The 25,249-nt window shown below is 42.6% G+C and overlaps 1 protein-coding gene across 3 annotated transcripts in view; it reads right to left on the bottom strand.

The window, feature by feature from the left end:
• Nucleotides 1-25,249, bottom strand: part of GCNT2 (glucosaminyl (N-acetyl) transferase 2 (I blood group)) — a gene marked incomplete at both ends in the record, with an annotated part of 86,998 nt that overhangs the window by 8,036 nt on the left and 53,713 nt on the right. The window contains one exon of one of the 3 annotated variants that reach the window (XM_079713525.1): nucleotides 24,262-25,201. The exons of the other annotated variants lie outside the window; for them this stretch is intronic. Coding sequence (XP_079569651.1) covers nucleotides 24,262-25,186 — 925 coding nt within the window. Of the gene's footprint in view, nucleotides 1-24,261; nucleotides 25,202-25,249 lie in introns of those variants that run through there. 3 annotated transcript variants of the gene reach the window in all.

Below are 25,249 nucleotides of genomic sequence, written 5' to 3' on the forward strand. Positions count from 1 at the left end.
CTACTCTTCACTGCAGTGTGCAGGCTTCTCATTGCAGTGGCTTCTCTTGTTGCGGAGCACTGGCTCTAGGCACGCGGGCTTCAGTAGTTGCAGCACGTGGGCTCAGTAGCTGTGGCTCGCGGGCTCTAGAGCACACGCTCAGTAGTTGTGGCGCACGGGCTTAGTTGCTCTGCGGCATGTGGGATCTTCGCAGACCAGGGCTCGAACCCGTGTCCCCTGCATTGGCAGGTGGATTCTCAACCACTGCGCCACCAGGGAAGCCCAAGCAATGGGTTTTGAGCTTTGAGTTTTTCCTAGACTGGTGTGCACTGATCTACCCATCTTCTCTAGTTCTTTCAGTCGTTCTTTTGACCAAAAGTTTACTTGCTGATGCATTATCAATTAATATTTAACTCACCTTTGAACCGTAAAAAGCCTTTAAAAGGGAGAGGAGGGCATTAGGCTGCCATTTTGCTAAACCAGGGCTTTTCCATGTTGGCACTATTGACAATGTAAGCTGGACAACTCCTTGTTGTAGAATCTTCCTTTGCATTGTGTGATGTTTAGCAGCATCTCTGGACTCCACCCACCTGATGCCAGTAATACATATCACCCCAATTGTGACAATCAAAAATATTGCCGAATGTCCCCTGGTGGTACAAAATTTCCCTATTTGAGAAACACTGTGCTATCTCCAATAAACCTCTCCATCTCAATAAATTTTGGATGGGTCACAGAGATTGAAGGGTCCATTTAATCACATAGAGTAGGACTTCCTTGGTGGCACAGTGGTTAAGGATCCGCCTGCCAGCGCAGGGGACACAGGTTCGAGCCCTGGTCCAGGAAGATCCCACATGCCGCAGAGCAACTAAGCCCGTGTGCCACAACTACTGAGCCTGCGCTCTGGAGCCCACGAGCCACAGCTACTGAAGCTCGTGCGCCTAGAGCTCATGCTCTGCAACAAGAGAAGTCACCGCAGTGAGAAGCCCGTGCACCGCAACGAAGAGAGAGAAGCCCCAGCTCGCTGCAACTAGAGAAAAGCCCATGCACAGCAATGAAGACCCAACTGCAGCCAAAAAAAAAAATTTTTGGTAAGAACAAAGGTATGGATACCAAGGGGGAAAGGGGTGGCGTGGGAGGAATTGGGAGACTGGGATTGACACACATACATTGTTGTTACTATGTATAAAATAGACAACTGATGGGAACAGGCTGTATAGCACAGGGAACTCACCTAGTGCACTGTGGGAACTCTACCTAACCCACTGTGGTGACCTAAATGGAAGGAAGTCCAAAAGGGAGGGGATACCTGTATGCGTATGGCTGATACATTCTGTTCTGCAGTGGATGCTAACACAACGTGGTAAAGCAACCGTACTCTAATAAAACTTAGTTATAAATTTTTTTTCCTCTTTAAAAACATTAATGAAAACATGCATTTTCAGACAGAAAAAAGCTCTGTTCTTTTGCCCTCATGTCACATAATAATATATGAGGATTTAAATCAAGTATCGTACTAAGGTCTCCCAGCTAAAATTAAATTTTGCACAGCCTTTTCTGAAAATAGTATGAGTCATCACCCCTGAGGGCTCTCTATCAGGCAAGATTCTTCTTTTCTTGCTGCCAAACTTGAAAATTGTGTTTATAAATGTGGAGTACTCAAGAAAAACACTCTTTATTAAGCAATATTTCTTCCTATTGTTTTAGTTCGCATTTAATACTTTAAAAGTTACTTTACTGCTTGCCTATCCAAAAAGAAGCTTCTTTATTTTGTTCTTAGCACACATTTTAAAAGAATTTAGAATAAAAGTCGCCTTGGTTAAGTTAGGGGGTGGGGAAAGGGCGGTTTGGAAAGCAAAGAGATAATCTGGTATATTGACTCATGTCAGCAAGATCAGCTGATGTGATTTTTGTGTCTATTTTGATTAAATAACTATAGCAGAAAAGTATGAATAAAACATTGCCATGACAAAAGGTCCCTTAACCTCTTCTAAAGGATTGCATTTTTAAAAGGACAAAATATTTTTCTTCCCTTTCATTCTCATTAATATTGATCATCACAAACTGACTCTTATTCTGAAACACATTCCATTATTCTAGAGATAAGACCATGACATTTATAATTAATGTCTGTTGTCTTTAAAATAAACACAGGGCTTCCCTGGTGGCGCAGTGGTTGAGAGTCCGCCTGCCGATGCAGGGGACGCGGGTTCGTGCGCTGGTCCGGGAAGATCCCACATGCCACGGAGCGGCTGGGCCCATGAGCCATGGCCGCTGAGCCTGCGCGTCCGGAGCCTGTGCTCCGCAACGGGAGAGGCCACAACAGTGAGAGGCCCGCGTACCGCAAAAAAAATAAATAAAAAAAAATAAACACATAGGGAGTTCCCCAGTGGTCCAGTGGTCAGGACTCTTGTGCTTCTACTGCTGAGGGCCCAGGTTCAATCCCTGGTCCGGGAACTAAGATCCCACAAGCTGCAATGGCGTGGCCAAGAAAAAACACAAAAAACAAACAAAAAAAACCCCCACGCATAACACCTATTAACCTCCTGCTAATAAAATTACAAACCTCAACTTCTATACTTTCTATTGGATGACAAATCTCAAACATGTTTGTTTAAATACTATTCATGTTGCGCTTTAAAAATTACACTTGTAAGAGCAGAAGTAGGGAGAGGGACAAACACAGACAACGTTGAATTCTACTTTGGGTTTTTTTTTTTGTTGCTTTTTGTTTTTTTTGCAAAGAACCCGTGAGGCACAGCCATATCCGGTAGGAATGGGAATAGACCCTTGCTTCTGAAATGTGGTTCTTGGACTGAGAGCTTCAATATCACCTGGAAGTTTGTTAGAAATGTAGCATCTCGGGCCCCGCCCAGACCTCCTGCACCAGAATCAGCATCTTCACAAGGTCCCCAGAAGATTCCTGTGCACAATCAAGCCTGGGCTACAGTTGACACTGCCAAGGACTCAGCTTCATTTCCTCCTCTCCTGGAAGTCCTCCCCTCAGCCTTCATCAAGTTTCCAGGTAGCTTCTCATCCTCCTATTCTCACTCAAGTTCTGCTCTTATGAAGGAATCTGGTACTTATATCCTAGTGCCCTCTGCTGAGAATACAGTTGACCCCTGAACAACACGGGTTTGAACTGTGAGGGTCCATTCATATGTGGATTTTTTTTCAGTAGTAAATACTACAGCCTTTTGCAATAGGAGGTTGGTTGAATCCATGGACGTAGAACCTTGGATTCAGAGTAACCTTGGATACAGGGGAACCTCAGATCCAGAGGACACTCAGACACACAGGAAACTTGGATACAGAGGGCCAACTATAAGTTATACTCGGATTTTCGGGAGTCTGCCCCCCTGACCCCTGTGTTGTTCAAGGGTCAACTGTTTATGCATTTGAACCTCGAGATCACCTCCTTGAAGACAATCAGCCCACCTGTCGTTGGAAAAAGCTGAGTTGAGTGGAGGGCCAGTTGTCACGGTGCCTTTGACTTCACAGCATTTGGCCCAGCATTTGGAGATACTGATCAACCTTAAAGGAATGGATGAGTGTGGCACGCAAGGGATGTGCCATCGCCTTAGGCTTTAGTGCTGATGGTGAGGACCGCTTAGCTGTGTGTGGACCAGACAGCCCTGGTTGCTCCCTTGGCTTCCCAGTAGGCTACCATACTTGAAGGTATAATAATGTCCTACTTCTCAGTATTGAAAAATATTTCTTTTACCCTCTTAGTCAGGGCCAACCCATTTCAGTTTGCCCTACAGCAACTGCCTAGGTGGCCACCAATCATCGATTCTCCACATCTGTCCTGTCTTGCACAACTAGTTTAGGGAGAGAGCAAACACTCAGCAAGACTCTAGTGACAGCTCTATTCGAATACTTTGTAGGTATCCCTTGCTTATTATTATTATTATTATTATTATTATTATTATTATTATTATTTTTGTGTGTGGTACACGGGCCTCTCACTGTTGTGGCCTCTCCCGTTGCGGAGCACAGGCTCCGGACGCGCAGGCTCAGCGGCCATGGCTCAAGGGCCCAGCCGCTCCGCAGCATGTGGGATCTTCCCGGACCGAGGCACGAACCCGTGTCCCCTGCATCGGCAGGCGGACTCTCAACCACTGCGCCACCAGGGAAGCCCCCTTGCTTATTATTTTGAGGAGATAATGGCAAGCAAAAGATGGAATAGCCTGAATATACAGTGTGACCACTATTCAGTAAGCAGTTCAATCTGTCTTAGGTTAAAACATACATGGAAACCCCAAAGCTACTGATCCCATTACTTGTGCCAACGTCCAGTTGCTCCTTTCACTCCCGTAAAAACATCTACTATGGGGCTTCCGTGGTGGCACAGTGGTTAAGAATCTGCCTGTCAATGCAGGGGACACGGGTTCGAGCCCTGGTCCAGGAAGATCCCACATGCCGTGGAGCAACTAAGCACGTGCATCACAACTACTGAGCCTGCTCTCTAGAGCCCGTGCTCCACAACAAGAGAAGCCACCGCAGTGAGAAGCCCGAGCACCACAACGAAGAGTAGCCCCCGCTCGCCACAACTAGAGAAAGACGGCACACAGCAGCGAAGACCCAACTCAGCCAAAGAAAAAAAAAAACCTACTGAAATGATCCACTAATGGGATATACTACTATATCCCACAATACATATTATATATATACTATATATTTTTTAAATACTGGACTAGGTGATTGTGTTATTATTGTTGCTGTTATAATTATGATTATGATTAGTTTGTCAGGAGGGTAGTTATGGGGTATGTGGGTAGACGTCTACCTCAAACCACAAGTATCCTAGGAAGCATCTATTTTGCCTTATTTTTAGGACAAAAAAGACACTAATCGTATCAGAGAAAACATTTTAAACTATAAAATCCAATTCTCTCATTTGCTCTTCATAGACTTATTTAAACAAAGATTTGAGATAGTGTTTACAGAGTAAGCAGGAATGTTTTCTTGGGGCTTAGCCTTTATTAGACAAATAATTGCATTTGTTGAATAAACGAATGTGTTTCTTTGAAACGCAAGTTTTATTTGTATTGACTTGACTTTCTCCTTATTGTTCTTACACAGCGTGGTCCTCATTGTATATGTGGTAACAAATCCTAGCACCTGCTTATTATTTAAGCTCAGATGCATACTTCTTAGCTTGTTAAATAAGCAAGAATTTTGGTTTTAAATGTCAAAAGTCAATGCTGGTGTCAGTGTATTGAAAGAGGTTTCCTCACAACTTCATGGTGGTGCAGGAAATGGGCGCAACTCTGGAAAATCAATTTAGAAAAGTAGGAGAAGCCACTATAATCACCAATTCCCTCTGGCCTTTTAAGCCAACAGTTTCAAAATAAGCTAAGGAAATAACTTTTTATATGTGAAAATCTGTACATGAAGGTGTTCATTATGATATTATTTATGCATAAAGACTAACAGTAGAGGCTCTGAAGTCAGATAGTTGACATGTATGGAAAAGTATTTCTTCTACCCTCTTAGCAAGGGCCAACCCTTTTCAGTTTACCCTACAGCAATTACCTGGGTAGCCAACAGTCATCTGTTCTCCGCATCTGTCCTGTCTGGTACAGCTGGCACTCAACAAGACAGGAACACTCAGCAAATCCCAGTGTGTGACCTAACAGTTATGGTAATCTCTTTAAGACATCATGTATCAATACTAATCTTCAAAACCTCACAGGGTGGGAAGGGTAAGCTGGGCCAAAGTGAGAGAGTGGCATGGACATATATACACTACCAACTGTAAAAGAGACAGCTAGTGGGAAGCAGCTGCATAGCACAGGGAGATCAGCTCGGTGCTTTGTGACCACCTAGAGGGGTAGGATAGGGAGGGTGGGAGGGAGGGAGACGCAAGAGGGAGGGGATGTGGGGATATATGTATATGTATAACTGATTCACTTTGTTATATAGCAGAAACTAACACACGATTGTAAAGCAATTATACTCCAATAAAGATGTTAAAAGAAACCTCACAGTGTTTTTGTTAGTGTTAAATAAGATAAGGTATGGGGCTTTCTTGGTGGCGCAGTGGTTGAGAGTCCGCCTGCCAATGCAGGGGACACGGGTTTGTGCCCCGGTCCGGGAGGATCCCACATGCCGCGGAGCGGCTGGGCCCGGGAGCCATGGCCGCTGAGCCTGCGCGTCCGGAGCCTGTGCTCCGCAACGGGAGAGGCCACAACAGTGAGAGGCCCGTGTACCCCCCCCCAAAAAAAAGATAATGTATGTGCTGTGTTTAGCACAGTGCCTGGCAGGCTTAACTAAATAAATGGTTGAAAGTATAATCGTTCTATTAAAATCACGGGGACAGAGTAGCTGTGGAAGAGACTACTTAGACTACTTTTTTACTATAACCTAAAGCAAGTTTCTCAGCCTCGGCACTACTGGCATTTAGACTGGATAATTCTTTGCCGTGGAGACTGTCCTGTGCACTGTATTGGGCTGTCCCAAAAGTTCGTTCGGGTTTTTCCGTAACATCTTCCGCCAAGCTCACAGAATGCTTAAGCAGCATCCCTGGCCTTTACCCACGAGATGCCAGTGGCATCTACACCTGCCCCCCACCCTGAACCCCGAGTTGTGACAACGAAAAATGTGTCCACATATTGCCAAATGTCCTCTGGGGAGCAAAACTGCCCCCGGTTTGAGGTTATTTTTAGAAATAAAAAGGTACATTTGTTTTCGCTTACCAATGGTTCATTAATCACTTAGGATTTTTAACAAATCAAACTTAAAAAAAGAGATCCTCTTTTGTTTCCTGTGGATATTTTTTAGAATTCTGTAGTCCCTGAGGTAATGACCTCTCAGCGTTCAACTCTGATAATTGCCAACAACTTAACTCTTCTTTGGTTGTAAAAGGAAAAGATGAAATGAGGAAAAGAAGAGAAACCTAGCATTTTACACTGGAAGGGATTTTAGAAATTTTCATGTTTTAATATTTTAATATGTTCCCTTCACTGCCTTTAATATGTTCTGGTTCACTGTGCAAACCAGAGCCTAGAACATTTAAATGAATTGCCCAGGAGTGTGAACATGCTAAATTACTTGTCGATTTTGTTTCAAGATAATTTATTCACTCATTCAAACAGTTTCCTTGCGGGCCTCCTATGTTCCACAGGAGATGCTGGGGGTAAAGCCACAAATTAGATGTTCTGGGAGCTTTTGGCCCAGAGTATCCAGAAGGGTTTATATTTATTGATATTGATTTACTGATACTGATATTTTGGCCTAGCATATCCAGAAAGGTTTATATATATTGATATTTTAACTTTTTTACTTTTATTTTTTTGATGTATAGTTGATTTACAGTGCTGTATTAGTTTCAGGTGCATAGCACAGTGATTCAGTTATATCCTCCATCTTCGTGATGAATCCCAAGACTCACGTTCTTCCCTTCCAGCTAGAACTGTTGAAATTTTGTGCAGTACGGGAGCCCCCAGCCGATTCCAATCTATATCGGCGGCTCTGCAAGTCTTACCTGGCTTTAAAAAACAAAAAAACAATTATAAAGCTATTTAAAAGGATTTTTTTTTTAACTTCGATCAATAGTGGTGAAGCACAGAAATCCAATTCTTGTGCCCCCTCCCAGAATGAATCAGAAACTCCGGGGATAGGACACAGCAGATTTTATTTCTAGAAGACCTTCATCTTAACAAGGCTTTAGAAAAGCCTCCATCAAAAGGTAGATGGGTAGGGACTTCCCTGGTGGCACAGCGGTTAAGAATCTGCCTGCCAATGCAGGGAACACCAGGGTTCGAGCCCTGGTCCGGGAAGATCCCACATGCCGCAGAGCAACTAAGCCCGTGCATCACAACTACTGAGCCTGCACTCTAGAGCCCGTGAGCCACAACTACTGAGCTCATGTGCCACAACTACTGAAGCCCGCGGGCCTAGAGCCCATGCTCCACAACGAGAAGCCACCGCAATGAGAAGCCTGCGCACCACAACGAAGAGTAGCCCCCACTCTCTGCAACTAGAGAAAGTCGGTGCACAGCAACGAAGATCCAACGCAGCCAAAAATAAATAAATAAATAAATAAAATAAAATAAAAAAAGAAAACTAAAAAAGTAGATGGGTAGGGACTTCTCCAGTGGTCCAGTGGTCCAGTGCTTAAGACTCTGTGCTCCCAATGCAGGGGGCCCGGGTTTGATCCCTGGTCAGGGAACTAGATCCTGCATGCTGCAACTAAGACCCGGCACAGCCAAATAAATAAATATTAAAAAAAAAAAAAGTAGACGGGTAGAATTTGAGACGGATCTTGAATGATGGGGAGAGTGTGATGAGCTCAAAGTATTGCCTAGGAAGCAACCCCACAGTCATTGTTTGGAGGTAAAAATGGCTTGAGGATCTGAGAAGAGCCCAGAACTTCACCCCTCCCGTGGCTGCCCTACAATTATATTAACAGAGAATGAAAAGAATTTTAAAAAATCAAACTTTAAGAACAGTTTCTGTTCTACAAAGTATTGCTTCCAGGGGCACAGAGCAAGTTCCTGAGTTCTAGCTCTCTGAGAATAAACTTGGATAAATGATTTGTCTTTCAGCATCTTCTCTCTGTACTTTGTTTTGAAGAGTTTGGTCTGTGTGGGTACACGTTGTACTTTTTAATATGCCAAAGCGAAATAAGTTTCCTTTCATCTGCTTTGCTTGTCTTTAGTGCAAAATTATGCTAATTCAATGTAGAAAAGAAAGAAATACTGAAATGAAGAGCAATTGGGTTCATTTATATGCACTATGCTGTGTCATTATTTCTCTAGTACTGTTCAAGGAACCCTGATCATGCTTTTTTCTTTGTAACTTTCCTCCAGTTATTCTGTTTTCTTGAGACTGTGAAGTTTTGTGAGTCAAGTATGAGACAAGAGCAAATTTATGATGATGATATCTCATGAAACTTTGAGACTGAGTGGCCACATTTAAAGGACTGGGCCTTTTGTTTCAAGGTTCATGAAAGCACCTGGAAGAAAAAACTCACATTGTAGCGTCTGCCCACTGTTGGCTGGCAAACCATTCACTCCAAGGTGGTAAGAGTATCCGATGGGGGAGCTGTGTCAGGCAGGGCTGACTTCTGGCATGAACAGGAGGGAAGTACTCTCATGTTAGACTCTTATCAGGCATTCCAGAAATACCATAATGTCTTTGATAGATAGATCTGTCCTCAGACAAGCGGCCAGATAACTCGCAAATACTCTGGACATTGTTGAGCAAAAGGGGAAGGAAAGAAGGAAGAAGAGGAAGAAAGGAAGAAAGACAGAATTTGAAGTCATGTTTTCAAGCTTCAGAATACATCTAAGCTTTCTGGAGGGCTTAAAATAAAGACTGCTGGGCTCTAGTCTCAGAGTTTCTTTTTTCTTTGTTTATAAATTGAGGTATACTTGCCATATAACATTATATTAGTTTCAGGCTGTGTACAATATAATTTTTTTTTTTTTTTTTTTTTTGCAGTACGTGGGCCTCTCACTGTTGTGGCCTCTCTCGTTGAGGAGCACAGGCTCCGGACGCGCAGGCTCAGCGGCCATGGCTCACGGGTCTAGCCGCTCCGCGGCATGTGGGATCTTCCCGGACCGGGGCCCGAACCCGTGTCCCCTGTATCGGCAGGCGGACTCTCAACCACTGCGCCACCAGGGAAGTCCCAATATAATGATTTGATACTTGTATAGATTGCAAAATGATCACCACCATAAGTCCAGTTAACAACGAACTGGTTTTCAGTTGAGTCCCAACTGATTTCCAATCTACCGGCCGTTCTTCAAGCCTCACCTGGCTTTTCATAGCACCATTTTCCTTTGCGGGCACTGCCTTAGTTCAGGTGCTTGACATCATCACTCACCAAGAGTATTTCAATTGCCTACAAACCAGATTCTCTGCCTCCAGTCTGCCCAATTTGTTGGCAATACCAGCAAATGGCTTTTTCTATCATTAGCGTTGACCCTATTGCCTTCCTATTTGGGGGATGCGGGATCACTTTGAACCATTTGCCCTGTGTCTGATTCTTCAAGCCACTTTGAGATGCCTATCCACCAATCACTCACCCTCCGACAAATGAAAGCAAATTCAGGCTTACCATCCCAAACCCCTTCCGCTGGTGTCCATTCCACCTCTTACTAGAATTCCGACCCCTCACCCCATTTCTCATTTTACATGGCTGCTTCTGCTTCCCGGGACCCAGTTTAAAGTTATCTCTTCCCTCAAAAACTTGAGTATAAAAACTGGCATTTTTTCCTTTTGCTGCAGACTGTCACTAATCAATTCCCCAGCTAGCTCCTCAGAACCATGAACCTGGCTGGGTCCAGCAGTTCACTGCTCTAGGTCACATTCACACCAGGGAGATATCAAAATGCTGACCGTGGCACAAAAGGATTTTTGCAATTATGTCCGCAGATGGGCAGAAACCACATCTGATTGGTAGGCCTGTTTGGTTTGACCCCCCCTAGAAGGGGGGTAGAACAGTGGGAAAAAAAAAAAAGATTTCCCATGAAAATCTGGACTGTCAGAGTCCCCTGCCCACAATTCACTAGAACTTTATCCAGCCTGGAGCTCTCCTGCCGCCCACCTTGCTGCACTGGCTCACACTGTCTGCCTGGCCCTGTCAACGTGTAGTCTGAAACACTGGGTTTCCACACCTCGTCTCTCAATACTGCCCACGGCATCTTTCATCACTATCCACGCACCCAGTTGTCCTGCCATCCTTTTGGGAATTCCCAAATGGGTCTTCCATTTTCACGTAGTTCTTTATACCCTGGCTTATGCAAATATCTAAGAAAACAAGCTCAAAGTAAGTCATGGGGCTGTAATGTACCACATGGTGACTGTAGTTATTAATACTGTACTGCATATTTGGAAGTTGCTCGGAGAGAATCTTAAAAGTTCTCATTATAAGGTAAGAAAAACGTGTAACTATGGTGGTGGTGATAGATATTAACTAGACTTATTGTGATCATCATTTCACAGTATGTACAAATATCTTATCATTATGTTGTACACCTGAAACTAACGTCGTATGTCAATTATGTCTCAGTTTTTTAAAAAAGAAAACAAGCTCATACGTGTTATAAACTAAAGTTAGTAAAGTTTAAATCCTAAGAGAGGCTCTTTTCCTAAAAAAATAATTTTTTAATAGACTTCTCTTTTTTTTTAAAGCAGCTTTAGTTTCACAGCAAAACTGAGTGGAAGGGACACAGATTTCCTATATATTCCCTGCCCCTCTCCTCATTGTATATGTAGCACACTGGCAAAGATTTAGAAAATGTTAATACCCAGTGGTGGAGAGGGTGTAGGGAAATAGCGGTTTCAGAGCTGCCAGGGGGAGTACAAACTGGACCAATTTTTGGAAAAGCAGTAGGACACTTTGTATCAAAATCCTTAAAAAACGTGCATACCCTTTGACAACTTAATGTACTGAAATTTGGCTTAAGGAAGTTCTTTGTAAATTCTTATTTAAGAGGCAATGTAATATAGTAATTAAAAGGAGAGACTCTGAAACTATATTGCCTGCGTTCAAGTGCCTGCTTGGCCAATTAGTAACTGTGGGACCACTGACAGGTTACCTAACTTCTCTGTTCCTGGGTTTCCCTAACTGTAAACAAGAATCAAAACAGTCCCTACACCTCATGTAGTTGTCGTGCAGTGTGTAATATACCACGGTTGAGAATCCCTGCTTTTCAGAGACTATTTCATTGAGCATCCCTTTATAGGGATAATACTTTTCAGCTTCTAAAACACCAAACATTATGCCTTGGTAAGGAGAGATTTCATTTTTCACCAAATAAAGCAACTTTATTTGTAAGTTTTGAAGATTTCAAAAAATACAGAAAAGTTCAGAGAAGAGACCAATTTTTTTTTCCCACTCCCCCAAATTAGATAGTGTTAAGCATCCTGGGGCATTTACCTTATGAATCTTTACCTTTCTTTTCTTAAAAATATTATTCTAGGGCTTCCCAGGTGGCGCAGTGGTTGAGAGTCCACCTGCCGATGCAGGGGACACGGGTTCGTGCCCCGGTCTGGGAAGATCCCACATGCCGCGGAGCGGCTGGGCCCGTGAGCCATGGCCGCTGAGCCTGCGCGGCCGGAGCCTGTGCTCCGCAACGGGAGAGGCCACAACAGTGAGAGGCCCCCATACCGCAAAAAAAACAAACAAAAAAATTATTCTATAATTTGTGAAAAATCGAACACTTTATTCGAATGGATTCAAATGACTCATAAAAGTACAAAGAACAAAAATGAAAGTTAAAAAAACCCAAAACACTACAAAATCTTACATTTACAGGTAACCATCATTAAGAAAGCATCATTTCATAAAGCATTTTTTGTACAGATAAATACTTCCATGTCACCTTAAGACTATGACATAGCTGTTAACTAGTTGACTAAACTATACCAAATATAGATTGCAAATAACCTTTTACAAGTGGCCTTTACCATTAAGATGTATGGGTTGAGTTTCCTTAAATGAGTTTGGGCACATCTTATGTACGTTTACCACTTTTATAGGTTTATCAGTCCAAAAACCTGTTTTCTTAGGACCTAAGCTTTTGTTATTTGCATCATGTGAACATCAAGTAATAAATTTTCTCTGTGATCTATTTGTTTAGATGTGTTTGTTCATAGCTTGAATTAGGTATATGCATTTCAAGCGGCATTTCCTAGATTTTATGTGACTGTTTCAAATAAAAGTATCTACAGTATTGATTGCCCTTCTCACTACATTACGCAAAGCAATTTCATGGCCGGTTCGTTCCTTATAGGAATCAATAGAACACAGCATGACCTGTACTGCTGTGTTTCCCGCCTGGGCAAAAGGTCCTTAATGAATCCATTAGACAAATTTTCATCTTGCCCTGCACACAGTGCCTTCCTCACCTTCAAAACAAGGTGCCAGGTTACACCCAGTTGGATGTAAATCAAGAATTCACTCCCAAGTTATAAAACATTCCCTCCAATTCCATGTTAAAGCAGCCAAATAAAAATCACCATTGCTTAGGACACTTGTCTAATTTTAACCCCTGTTGACAACCCAAGACAGGTCCAAAGGATTTGAAGGTCAGTGGTAAATTCCACTTGTTGCTGCATGCACTGGGGTGTATATATATAGGTTGCTAATTCTGGGAACTAAGTGCCTATCTATAACAAGCCTAACCTTTTATACAGAGCAGCAGAAGCACTTCTGTTTATACTCTTCTGCAGATGTTGAGAAACATCTTTAAAAAAAAAAAAAGGAAAAAAACTTTAAAAAGAGAAGAAACATGGGAGCAAGTGTCCTAGGATGTGCCTGATGTATGTGGGTCTCCTACCCCACCCCTACCCCTCACCCCCGACCCCATGGAGTTTCCAGCAGTTTTTAGAAACACAGGAAGTCACACTACAGCCCAAGCATTTCTTCTTGAAACATCTATTTAACCTGAACATTTGGATGAAAAGCACTAGGCTACAGTTAGGAGCCCTAGGACGACACAAAAGCAGCAGACCTGATTGAGAGGGTCGAGATGACTGTCACTTCTGGAAGGGAACAGAGGGGGGTTCCCTGGAGTACTTGTAGTAACGCGGGTTTTTGTTCTGGTTACTCAGGTGAGGATGTTTGAAAATTCAGTGATTTCGATTCTGATATGTGCGGTTTTCTGTATGTATAATATTATATTTCAATGAAACGTTTAAGAAAGTTATAGACTAGGTGGGAATGTGATATTTACATAAATTTGTAAAACAAAACATGAGACTTCAAAGAAATGTTGGCCCCTTCAGTTCCTTGCCCCCTTCTCCAATTAACTTCACGATGTTCCCATTATTTATTCTAAATTACAGATACTGTCAAATCAAAGGTAACAAAAGCATACCAAATTCAAGCTTAACAATGATATAACTACATACTGTATTTACTTTTTTTTTTTTTTTTTGGCTGCGCTGTACAGCTTGTGGGATCTTAGTTCCCCAGCCAGGGATTGAACCCAGGCCCTCAGCAGTGAGATCACAGGGCCCTAACCACTGGACCACCAGGGAATTCTCTGTATTTACTTTATCACCCCAAATGAATAATATTACTAAAAACGACCCTACTTTTTTTTTTAAATAATAAGAGGTCAAACTATTATTTATTTATTATTTATTTCTATCATTTACAGAAAATAATAAATATATATATAACATGGGAAAAGAAGAGTTTGCCAAATGGAACCAACAGTCAACAGATAACTGCCAGACGAACTATAAGAAACCATTATATTCACCTTGGAACATGCAAAATGAAGTCATTACAGTAAAAGAAAGGAAGAATAAGAAGCTGCTTTTCCAGACCCCAAAGGCATCGTATTCTATGTTCCATTTTTACCACATTGTGGAAAAGGCAAAACCATAGGGATGGAGAACAGGTCAGGATTTGCCAAGGGTTTGGATTGGGGGCAGGGGTTGATTACGAGGAGCACCATGAGGGAATTTTTGGAGGTGATGGAATTGTTCTTGATCGTGGTAGTGAACGCACAACTCTATGCAAACGCCAAAACGCAAGGGACTGGACACCAAAAAGAATGAATTTTACTGCCTATAAATTTAAAAATAAAAAGGGGGGCTGTTTCAGATTTAGCAACAATGTATAATAGAATGAAATTCTCCTTCATGGTAAATGGATAAATTTAAAAATTCGATTTTGTAGTATACCCAGAGAATTTTTCATTTGAGAAATAGTAATATTCACTATCTTTTAAAAAGTGAATTCTGAACACTTTTTATGGAGTCCTGTCATTAAAACCCATCTTTCAGTATTAGACAACATACATACCAAAACGTAATTACTGCCCTTTTCCTCGAGTACCTAGGGTATTTCAGAGAGAAATTGTGAGAAGCACTAAATATATAAAGTCTATTGTATTATGACTTACAAGTCCCACCTTCGTGACCCAGATCAGCTGCTAAATCATGTGACCCAAAGAAATCACTTCACCTTCCTGGGCTTGGTTTCTCTAATCTTAAATGATGAGATTATCCTTTCCAACTCTAGCATGAAATTACTCATCCACTTCACAAAATCATTTTGTTATTTTTGAAGTAGGCATTCCAGAGTTTCTACTCCTTCCAAATCATCCACTTAAAAAAAAAGAAGAAGAAAAAAAAAAAACCTATCACCAAAACGACATTCAGTGGGCACCTTCTCACTACCTAGCTCAAATTCCTCATTTTACAGAGGGGGGAAGCTGAGGCCCAGAGAGGTTAAGTGACATGCCCAAGGTCAAACAGCTAATTAAGGACAGAGCCTAGAACCTAGAAAATAATTTTGTCGTGTGCACACCTAATATCTAGGTCACTGGCCCCTCTTACAGGGTCCAGTGGCTGGAGCTAGAAATTCCTTCTAAACTTTAAGTCCTAAAACCCAAATTAATTGAGGCCAAGGTTGGTTAACAGTTTGTCCAGTGTCAGACAAGCCGTTAGCTGACAAGGCCAGAAGGCCAGAGTCCATTTTCTTCCCTCCACGCTGCCCTGTAAGACCAGAGAAACCTTCAATCTCAGATTACATTATATACATAAAAAATTAACAAGACGATTGAACCCAACAGAGGCCCATGAGAACATCTGGTAACAGTAAATACATTAAGATTTGGCTGAAATTTGGCAAAATATCTTCAATTCCAAAGTCAAACATACAGGGGACTCATAAAATAATAAGACTATCAATTTGTCTTTTTTTTTTCCTATATAGAGGAAGCAGAATATTCAGACGCTAGAAGAGATGGAAAAAAGTACCTCTAAACACTGCACACTAATCAAGTCTTACTCTTAGTAACACACTCCTCCCACGTTCCCTGCAGGAAGAGGAAGGCCAAGAAAATGAACATCTTAACAAGCATTATTGCCTCTAATGCTTGAAGAACTTGTGCTTATAGATTCAGTTTTGTCCATTTAAAAAAAGGAAGAAGAGGGAATTCCCTGGCAGTCCAGTGGTTAGGACTCGGAGCTTTCACGGCCGGGGCCTGGGTTCAATCCCTGGTCAGGGAACTAAGATCCTGCAAGCTGTGCAGTGTGGCCAGAATAAATAAATAAAAATTAAAAAGGAAGAAGAGGGCTTCCCTGGTGGCGCAGTGGTTGAGCGTCCGCCTGCCAATGCAGGGGACACGGGTTCGTGCCCCAGTCCGGGAAGATCCCACATGCTGCGGAGCGGCTGGGCCCGTGAGCCGTGGCCGAGGAGCCTGCGCGTCCAGAGCCTGTGCTCCGCAACGGGAGAGGCCGCAGCAGTGAGAGGCCCGCGTACCGCAAAAAAAAAAAAAAAGAAAGAAGAAAACTCAGTATGGTTGATATAATATGTCCTAAAAGTTGGGTTAAAAAGGTTTTCACTTTTCAGCAAATCGTTATTATGGAATATATAGAAATCCTTAGCATGGAATATTGGAATTTTGCATTTCTTTTGAAAAAAAGGAAGTTACTCATTTCTGAAAATGAGTCAACTCAGTGATGTCATAAATTTTAAGTTTTCTTGCTTTTAGTGTGTGTAATATATTGATGGTTGTTGAAACTGGCTGATGGGCACATGAGGATTACTGTATCATTCTCCATTCTGTTGTGTGTTTGTAAATTTCATAATAGAGTTTTAAAATTATCCCTGTGTAAGTAGCTAGGAGGGGCAACATTTGTTTTAACATCAAGGAAGCTGAACATTGAAATGGGAAGGATGTGGTTGAGTCAGCAGAAACCTGTACCGAATGATTGTGAAAAAACTCTCTAATTTCTTTCAAGTCTTGGCTATGTTGATTTCCTTTTCCAAGAAATTACATTTATTCTAAACAGACATCTGTACATGGTAAGGTTTAAGAAAATAAAACAATCCTATTAATCCCAACTCCTGCTCCTTTCATGTGATGTAATCTCAAAAATAGGGTCCTGAAGACACTCATCCTTTGCATTTTTAAGGAAACACTCTTCTCATGGATATGAGAACATACTTCACAGTATTATTGTAAAACCTAAGTGAGGTTTTTCAGTATTCAGAATTTACACCAATAACATTAAGGGAAATCAAAATTATAAAAAATAAGTACTCATCCCAATATGTTAAACTGCTTAAATTTTCTTATACTTCCTCCTATTCCTCTTTGGGTGTATTTACATCTAGTTTTACATGGTTGTGGAGCCATGGTGCAGACGTCCTTTTGTAATGAAAAGACATTTAAATGGATTTTATTTAACACCTTCCTTGAGAATCTCATTAGTTTAGGAATTCTAGACCATATTAATAAATAGGAAAACACTTCACTTCTCACTTTACTCCCAATATTTTCATTCAATTCTCAAAACAATTTTACTAAGTAGCCATCTTATTGTGACTGTGCAGATGGGGAGCTTAAGGTTCGGGTACACAAGGTCACAAAGCTAATAAGGGCGGAGCTGAAATTCATCATCAGGTTTGTCTCACTCCAAAGTCGGGGATATTTCTTCAACATGAGTCCTTCCCAAGCATCAGTCATTTGCACAGCACTCCTCCATAAGCAACCAACACTGTAAAGCTTTGCCTTATACAAATTCACTTTCGTTTTTACTGGTGGCTGCCTTTTTTCTCAGTTAAGGAGATGGAAATAAACAGAACCAGCATTTGCTGCAAATCTGTGAACGTGCCAATCTGTAAAAGATGGTCTGTGCCAGCGGTTCTCAAGGGGGGCTTCTAGCGAGGTTATCCCCTGGTAACTTGTTAGAACTACACATTCTGGGGCGTGCTCCTGTCCTGCCGAATCAGATACCCTGGGGCTGGGGCCCAGCAATCTGTGTTTTAACAGGCCCTACCGTGGATTCTAAAGTATGCTCTGTCTGGTAACCACTGCACTACATACATTATCTTATTTAATATTCATAACTTATCCTGAAACTAAATACTATTTATTATTTCCATCATCACAGATGGGTAAACTGAGACTCAGCATAGACTAAGACCAGTATCACATACTTAGCAGGTAACGGGACCCAAAACTTACACTACACTTATCAGGTTCCAAAGCCTTATCATGGGGACTCCAGGGGGGATATCAGGAGATTCTGTTGCCGTGGTTCAGAGAAAGCAGAGATACAGATGATAACGAAATCATGGAGACACTGATTATATATCTATTATGACTTTGATATGCAACTAATATTTTACTGTTTTAAAGAATCATTGAGGGAATTCCCTGGCGGTCCAGTGGTAAGGACTCCATGCTTCCACTGCAGCGGGCACAGGTTCAAGCCCTGGTTGGGGAACTAAGATCGTGCATGCTGCATGGTGTGGCCAAAAAAAAAAAGAGTCATTGAAATGCAATACTATGCTTTGTTAAAAAAAAAACTAAAGGGCTTCCCTGGTGGCGCAGTGGTTGAGAGTCCGCCTGCCGATGCAGGGGACACGGGTTCGTGCCCCGGTCTGGGAAGATCCCACATGCCGCGGAGCGGTTGGGCCCGTGAGCCATGGCCGTTGGGCCTGGCGTCCGGAGCCTGTGCTCCGCAATGGGAGAGGCCACAACAGTGAGAGGCCCACGTACAGAAAAAAAAAAAAAAAAAAAAAAAAAAAACTAAAACCTTGATGCTTCTAGAAAAGATTAGTTTCAGACAGTTGGTAGAAAATAACTGGAGGAGGAGTGAAAGCTGGAAAAATGGCCTTGCCAGTTCTAAAGCAGTACCTATCAATACATTAATCCTTTTTGCAGGAATTAAAGTCATGCTAAGTTCAGCTTACTGGATATTTACCAATTGTAATGGTATTTGTACTTAATTAAATGTGCACATATACTATAATCCAAATTTTCTTGTCTTGTATAATGTTGTTCTAGGGATTAGGGGTTAAAAGCTAATTAAGAGCAGTATTTCCAGATTATTTCCTTCACAGGGTAGCAGGGGCAAAAAATATTGGGGCACAGATTCCCCAACGAAGAAGATGATCCAATTATTATACAGCACAGCCAATGTCCAGAGGCATTATAAATGAGCTTTCAAATAGCTCTAGCTTCAGTATAGTTTAATTAAGTAAATACTCTGTAACCTGCCTATGGTTTCTCTACAAGGAGCATGGCATCTAGGTTCTCAAGAGCCAGGATACCTTGTAGATTATAAGCCTTGCCCTATGACCTCACCCAAATTACTGCCCCAAGAATTGCCTAGAGCACTTACCAAGGAGGCAAAAGAAGCCAAACAAGCCCACATCGCTAATACAATATTTTGAAAATCATGTCCACATTTATTATGTGTATTTAATATTATCTGGCCATACAAAAATGAGGTCATTCGAAAACTCTGTTCAATGGACAGGAACCCAAGGAAGTGTCTGTTTTGTGTAATTTCTCCTTCAATCTGAATTTATCTCCATATCAACACAATAAGTGCCAATGTGGATTATCATCCGCCCCCCCCCAAAATAACTTTATTATAAACCTGAATGTTCTCATGATGTTCAATAAAACATGATTCTACCAGTCCATCAGTGGTTATAATTCTTTTTTTTTTTTTTAAAGAAGATGTTGGGGGTAGGAGTTTATTAATTAATTTATTTATTTGTGCTGTGTTGGGTCTTTGTTTCTGTGCGACGGCTTTCTCTAGTTGTGGCAAGCGGGGGCCACTCTTCATCGCGGTGTGCGGGCCTCTCACTATCGCGGCCTCTCTTGTTGCGGAGCACAGGCTCCAGACGCGCAGGCTCAGTAGTTGTGGCTCACAGGCCTAGTTGCTCTGCGGCATGTGGGATCCTCCCAGACCAGGGCTCGAACCCGTGTCCCCTTGCATTAGCAGGCAGATTCTCAACCACTGCGCCACCAGGGAAGCCCAGATGGTCATAATTCTTGGTCACTGGTAAAATCAGCATAACTGAATGCATCCTTTGTGGTGCTAGAAACTGAACTGTAAATTTAGGCTGATGTACAGAGAGCACAACACATACTTTGAAAAAGCCTGGGGCTGATCCAGCCCCACCCAGATTTAAGCCCCAGGTAACCTTTCCGTCAGCACATACCTTCCAAATAACTCAGTGTTTACATCTGCTGAGAGCTACACCTGGAGAAATGTTTCTCAAGTTTCTTTCTATTGTTGTCTTTCCTTAACCTTTCATTTCCTTACCTCACGTTTTTTTGCCCCAAGCCAGTAGCCAAGGGGCACTCTAGGTCAAATTCAAACAGAAGAAACCCACCACAGGAACCGAGAGTAGGCCAGGAATGGGACAAACAGCAGGGTTGGGTAAGTGCCAAGTTGTTGGAGAATCTCAAACCAGGTGCAGGTAAGACAGAAACGAACTGGAGGCATTCACATAGGGTACCAGTGCTTTCTCTGGCTGTCAGAATTGAGGGCATGTTGGGCCAACCTGTTCCCAGGTGGGCTACCTGGGAACCAGATGTTCTAAGGAAGGGTTCTGCCCTCTTAACATTTCAACTGGAACTCTTGCTAATTCTACAAGGTATTGGATATCTTTATCTTTACTGGTATCATTTGCTGGCCTAGCTATTATGGAACTGGACCTTCAAGCAGTGACTTACTCACTGTTTCTCTAATTCTGTCAAAAATGACCTCCACCCTACCCACCCCAGGTAGGGGGCACCACCCTCTGATCTTCTCATAACCATCCAGCCCCTCCCCAGACCCAACCCACGAGCACCCAGCACTGTACCCGTATCTTCAAGTCAGGCACAGTGATAGGTCGCAGTGTCGGGGTAGTGATGGGGAAGATAAAAATGGATGTCACATTTCTCACCCTTGAGGAACCCAAACACTGAGGAGGAAGGACAGAGGAAATTTTCACTTAGCAGGTAATTATAATTCCATGCTGGCAGCAGTGTCAGGGAGTATAGGAGAACCCAGAGCTGGCATACCAACCATCTGGGAGGTGGGTTATCAGGGATGGCTTCTGAAGGAGGTGACATCCAAGGAGGGTTACAAAGGATGAATGGGATTAGTCAGAGAGAGATGATAGGAAGGGTGGCCCAGAGAAGACATCATAAAAAGCCACCAGAAAAAATGTAAGTGAAAGTCGCAGAAGTGTGCAGGACCAAGTAGTTGCTGGAACATGAAGTAGGAGGTGTCAGGGAAGAAGAAACGATGGTAGAGAATGGGGCGGGGGAGGCGGGGGAGGAGGGGAAGTCGGGTCACAGAGGTTATGCTGCCTTTGGGAGTTCCCTGGCCGTCTAGTGGTTGGTGAGGATTCTGCACTTTCACTGCCGAAAGTGGGGGTGGGGGTTCGATTCCTGGTCAGGGAACTAAGATCCCACAGGCTGCGGGGTGCGCCCCCCCTAAAAAAAGACCTTCAACTTGAGCCTCAAGATAAGGAAAAGTCACTGAAAAGCTTTAAGCAAGGGAACGACGGGTATTCTACCAGCCTATCTGAGAGTTCTGTACAGCCACCACCCCTTGACTCTGGAAGCAAAGCTCCTTGGCGCCTTTGACCCATAAAATTCCTTGCACCTAGATTTAAAAATGCTTCAAACTTAAAAAAAAAATAGTTGGGCTTTTAAATGAAAATTAGCTTCCTGAATGTCTGCCTATGATCTATTTAAACAAAGAATACATCTTGTAGTCTTTTGTTTCTCACTTACAGACAATAGGGTGCCTAAAATAAGGACCATTTTTCTTTTTGTGTATTTTTGTGGTGAACTTAAAAAAAAAAGTACATATGCTGTTTTCCACACATGATGCTTAATTAGTTTTATTGTCTATAAACTTAATAAAATATCTCTGGAAGAATTAAAACCAACAGCTGATGGAGTATAAAATTTTTAAATGTTAAAACTCATGAATAGATTTCCTGTTTTTTTTTAAAGCTTTTAAAAAACGTTTTTAAAATAGGGACAGATATTCAGAAAAAAAAACACAACATTTTGAGGGGTTCGAGCGGGGGGAACATTAGCTCAACATACTAAAATTAGCCCCATATACTAAAGAGTCACACTACACTTAATACTCAACCACTCAAATCTCCAAACTTAAATTCCATCAGGTCATAGTCATCTGCTTCCAGAACCACCCTCAGTGTACAGAATAGTGACGGGTACCACGCGAAATTTATTTAGCAGGGCTAAATAAATATTTGTTGAGTGCTGAAAATAGACATGTCAGAATGTTCTATTATTTTTCTTGAAGACTTCTTTTCTATTCTGTAGGAAGATAACGTCCTCAAGAGACTTCATTTTCTTTTGTTATCATAGCAGTGATTAGGTTCAAATTCAGCCTGGCTGCGCCTCGCGCCAGCCTCTGTGAGCGCACTACCTGAGGAATGCTTTCCACATCCACTGGCTCAGAGAAGGGAGAACCAGACCAAAGTCTGTTTTGGATGGGGCCTGTGGGAGCAGGCACAGAAGCCTGGGTGGGGTGTGGCAGTTGGCTCCAGCAGGACAACTTCCTATGATTCCAAAACACACACACGCACACACACACACACACACACACACACACACGCAACCCATATCCCTGCTAACCTTATTTCCAGCTTAGAGTGGTCAGGTGGGGCTTACTTCCATTGCCTTCCGCATTTTTCCCCCAACCTCACCTTTTTTACCTTTCTGGGGTTCTGCATGGAATTTGCTTTAGCTATACAGGAAAGAAAAAACGACTATTCCTTTTCCTGGTGCAAGAGAACACTTCAGACTTTAGGCCACACGAATCCAGAATCAGATCCCAGCTTTGCCTTGGACAAGCTGTGTGATACGAGCACATACTTCACTCTCTCTAAGCCTCATTTTCCTCATCTGTACGCGAGGATAACAATGAGAATTTCTCATAATTCAAAGAGATGATGTAGGGGCTTCCCTGGTGGCGCAGTGGTTGAGAGTCTGCCTGCCAGTGCAGGGGACACAGGTTCGTGCCCCGATCTGGGAAGATCCCACATGCCGCGGAGCGGCTGGGCCCGTGAGCCATGGCCACTGAGCCTGTGCGTCCGGAGCCTGTGCTCCGCAACGGGAGAGGCCACAACAGTGAGAGGCCCGCGTACCGCAAAAAAAAAAAAAAAAAAAGAGAGATGATGTAGAGCGTAACACATCTGGCACAAACTGTATTAACAAGAACAGTGTCAGATGCCACGTATAGTACGTTTACATGTGTGTGAAATGGTTTTGTGTGAATAATTAGGATGCTCACTTCACTGTGATAAATGTTGATTCACTCCCCCTCCTGCGAGTTTTTGTGAACTGTTAACCTAGTATCGTCTGAAATTAACTGCATGCCTCTGTCCCCAGCCACCTGGCAGGTCTTTTTTTCTGCCCCTCTCTAAGTAGGTTTCTATAACCGCCATTCGAGATTAGCACTTAGGGATGTTGAGTCATTGAGCACCTAATAATTGCTATGAGCCTACTTCCAGGTATGAAGATAGCACCCATACGTGTCAGCAATAACGATGATACAGGCAAGAGCAGAGAGGTATTTCAAGCATGGCAGGCATGGGGTCACCTCCCCACAGAGCTGACGCCCACACCCACACTGGTACAATAGTAGAAACCAGTGCATTGGGACATCACCAGGAAGAGGCCCTACGGGTCACATTTCCTAGACAACATATGGAAAACAGAATTTTGAAAAGAAACCCGGTCCTAAATCAAAGAGGGAATTTGGTGCTGTTTTCTGCCTGCATGCCTCTCATACCTTGGCCCCAAATTATCATGAACAACGGGAAAGACTTCACAGTATATAAAAACAAGAGGCTGCAAATGCAAATTTCTAATAAGAAAATGGGACTTAAAAATTGAGAACTGACTTTGGGTCCACTCCAGCTAGAATCTCTCTTGTATGTTTCAACTCACTGTTACCCATTCTTCCAGGCAATAAAATATCAGACTAGATTTACTGAACCCAGTCAGTTGAGACCTGGACACCTGTTCAGGCCTAAGACTAGAAACGTTTAAGCCACAGTGATAATTTGGAAACATCCAAAGAGGAGTCAAAGATTCTGAAAACAGCCCCCGGGAGCTTTGAGCATCAGTGTAATACTGTGTAACAGCCTCTGAAAGAAACACTACCTACTTCAACTCCTAAATTCTACAATGCTTATTCAAAATCAGTCTCATTATGTCATAGCTGTGCTTATCAAGGACTACAAAAGACATTCATTCCAAAGACTGAGCCAAAGGTCGGGAACCATGTGATACACCTTCAAAGGTAGTTTTGCCGGAACTCCGGGAACCCGGCATATTTATTCTATCTCTACATAGCACAGTTATAAGACAGTAGAGCTGTCACCAAACTGTCACTATAAAGCAAGCAGACTAATAGCTTTCTAAACATTTTTTTTCCCAAATAATTTCAAAGAGGAGCTGAATGTTAGCAAACTCAATTGAGTATGGATAAGAAAAAAGGGGAATGGAAATTCGTACCTACCTGGGATCCTATTAAGTGTCACCCAGAAATGTTCATCTGGAGAAAAGGTATCTTTGGACCAGTGTAGCAGATCAATGGCCCTTTGGTCTTGGAAGACAAACTTGACAAACTCTCTGGTAAGGGCCACATAGGCAGTGCCAAAGTAGATGGTCAGCTGGTGTGGAGGGGAGGTTTTCAAAATATTAGTACTTTTCACAAAAGAGCCACCTCTGCCTAAGTGCTCTCGGTGGACATATTTAGTCCGCTTTATTGCATGACTGGGAGGCAGGACCCCCGGGGTAATGTTTTTCCCTTTAAATCTTTTCAAATACTGAATGATCTCCCTGTTGGTTTTCAGGGGGAAATCTTGCCCGCAGGTGTTGATGGCGTACTTCCACGGAACTTCAGAAGCTAAAAGGTCTTCCAGGCAGTTCAGGTCAGCCTGGAGCCTGGAAATTCCTGCATAGACCACAGGCTCTACCTTTGAGGCAAGAAAAGCATTCTGGAAGCAACTCAGTAGCTGCCACACAGATTTCTTAAACTGAGTTGTGGCTTTCTCATCCACGTGAATGCAGTAGACGTTTTGGGGCATATAGACAGCCCTGAAGAGTCTTTCGAAAGTATCGAAGTCCTTATGGATGACCATGACATATGCCAAAGGGAACACAGCTTCTTCTTTCGACAGGGGGCTCATGATGTAGTGATTCTGGATCAGGTAGTCCTTGCAAGGGACACTTCCCACAGGTGATGTCAGTGTCTTTTCCCACCAAAAGGATGACTTATCTTCTAAGGCGTAATTACAGGCATGTATCCTAAAATCCCTTTCATTGGAACTATTCAGCTTCCCGTAACTTTTTGGCTGGCTTAATTGGCTATTGTAAAGTATCACAAAAATAACCACACTGACCACCGTGAAAGCAAAAAAGCAATACCTCCAAAAGCTCATTATTTTCACTTCCCTGGGGAAGGAGTCTCTCTCCAGGGATTGAGAAACCATCGGGTCCTGAAA

This window comes from Hyperoodon ampullatus (assembly GCF_949752795.1).
Source record: "Hyperoodon ampullatus genome assembly, chromosome: 10".
NCBI lineage: Eukaryota > Metazoa > Chordata > Mammalia > Artiodactyla > Ziphiidae > Hyperoodon > Hyperoodon ampullatus.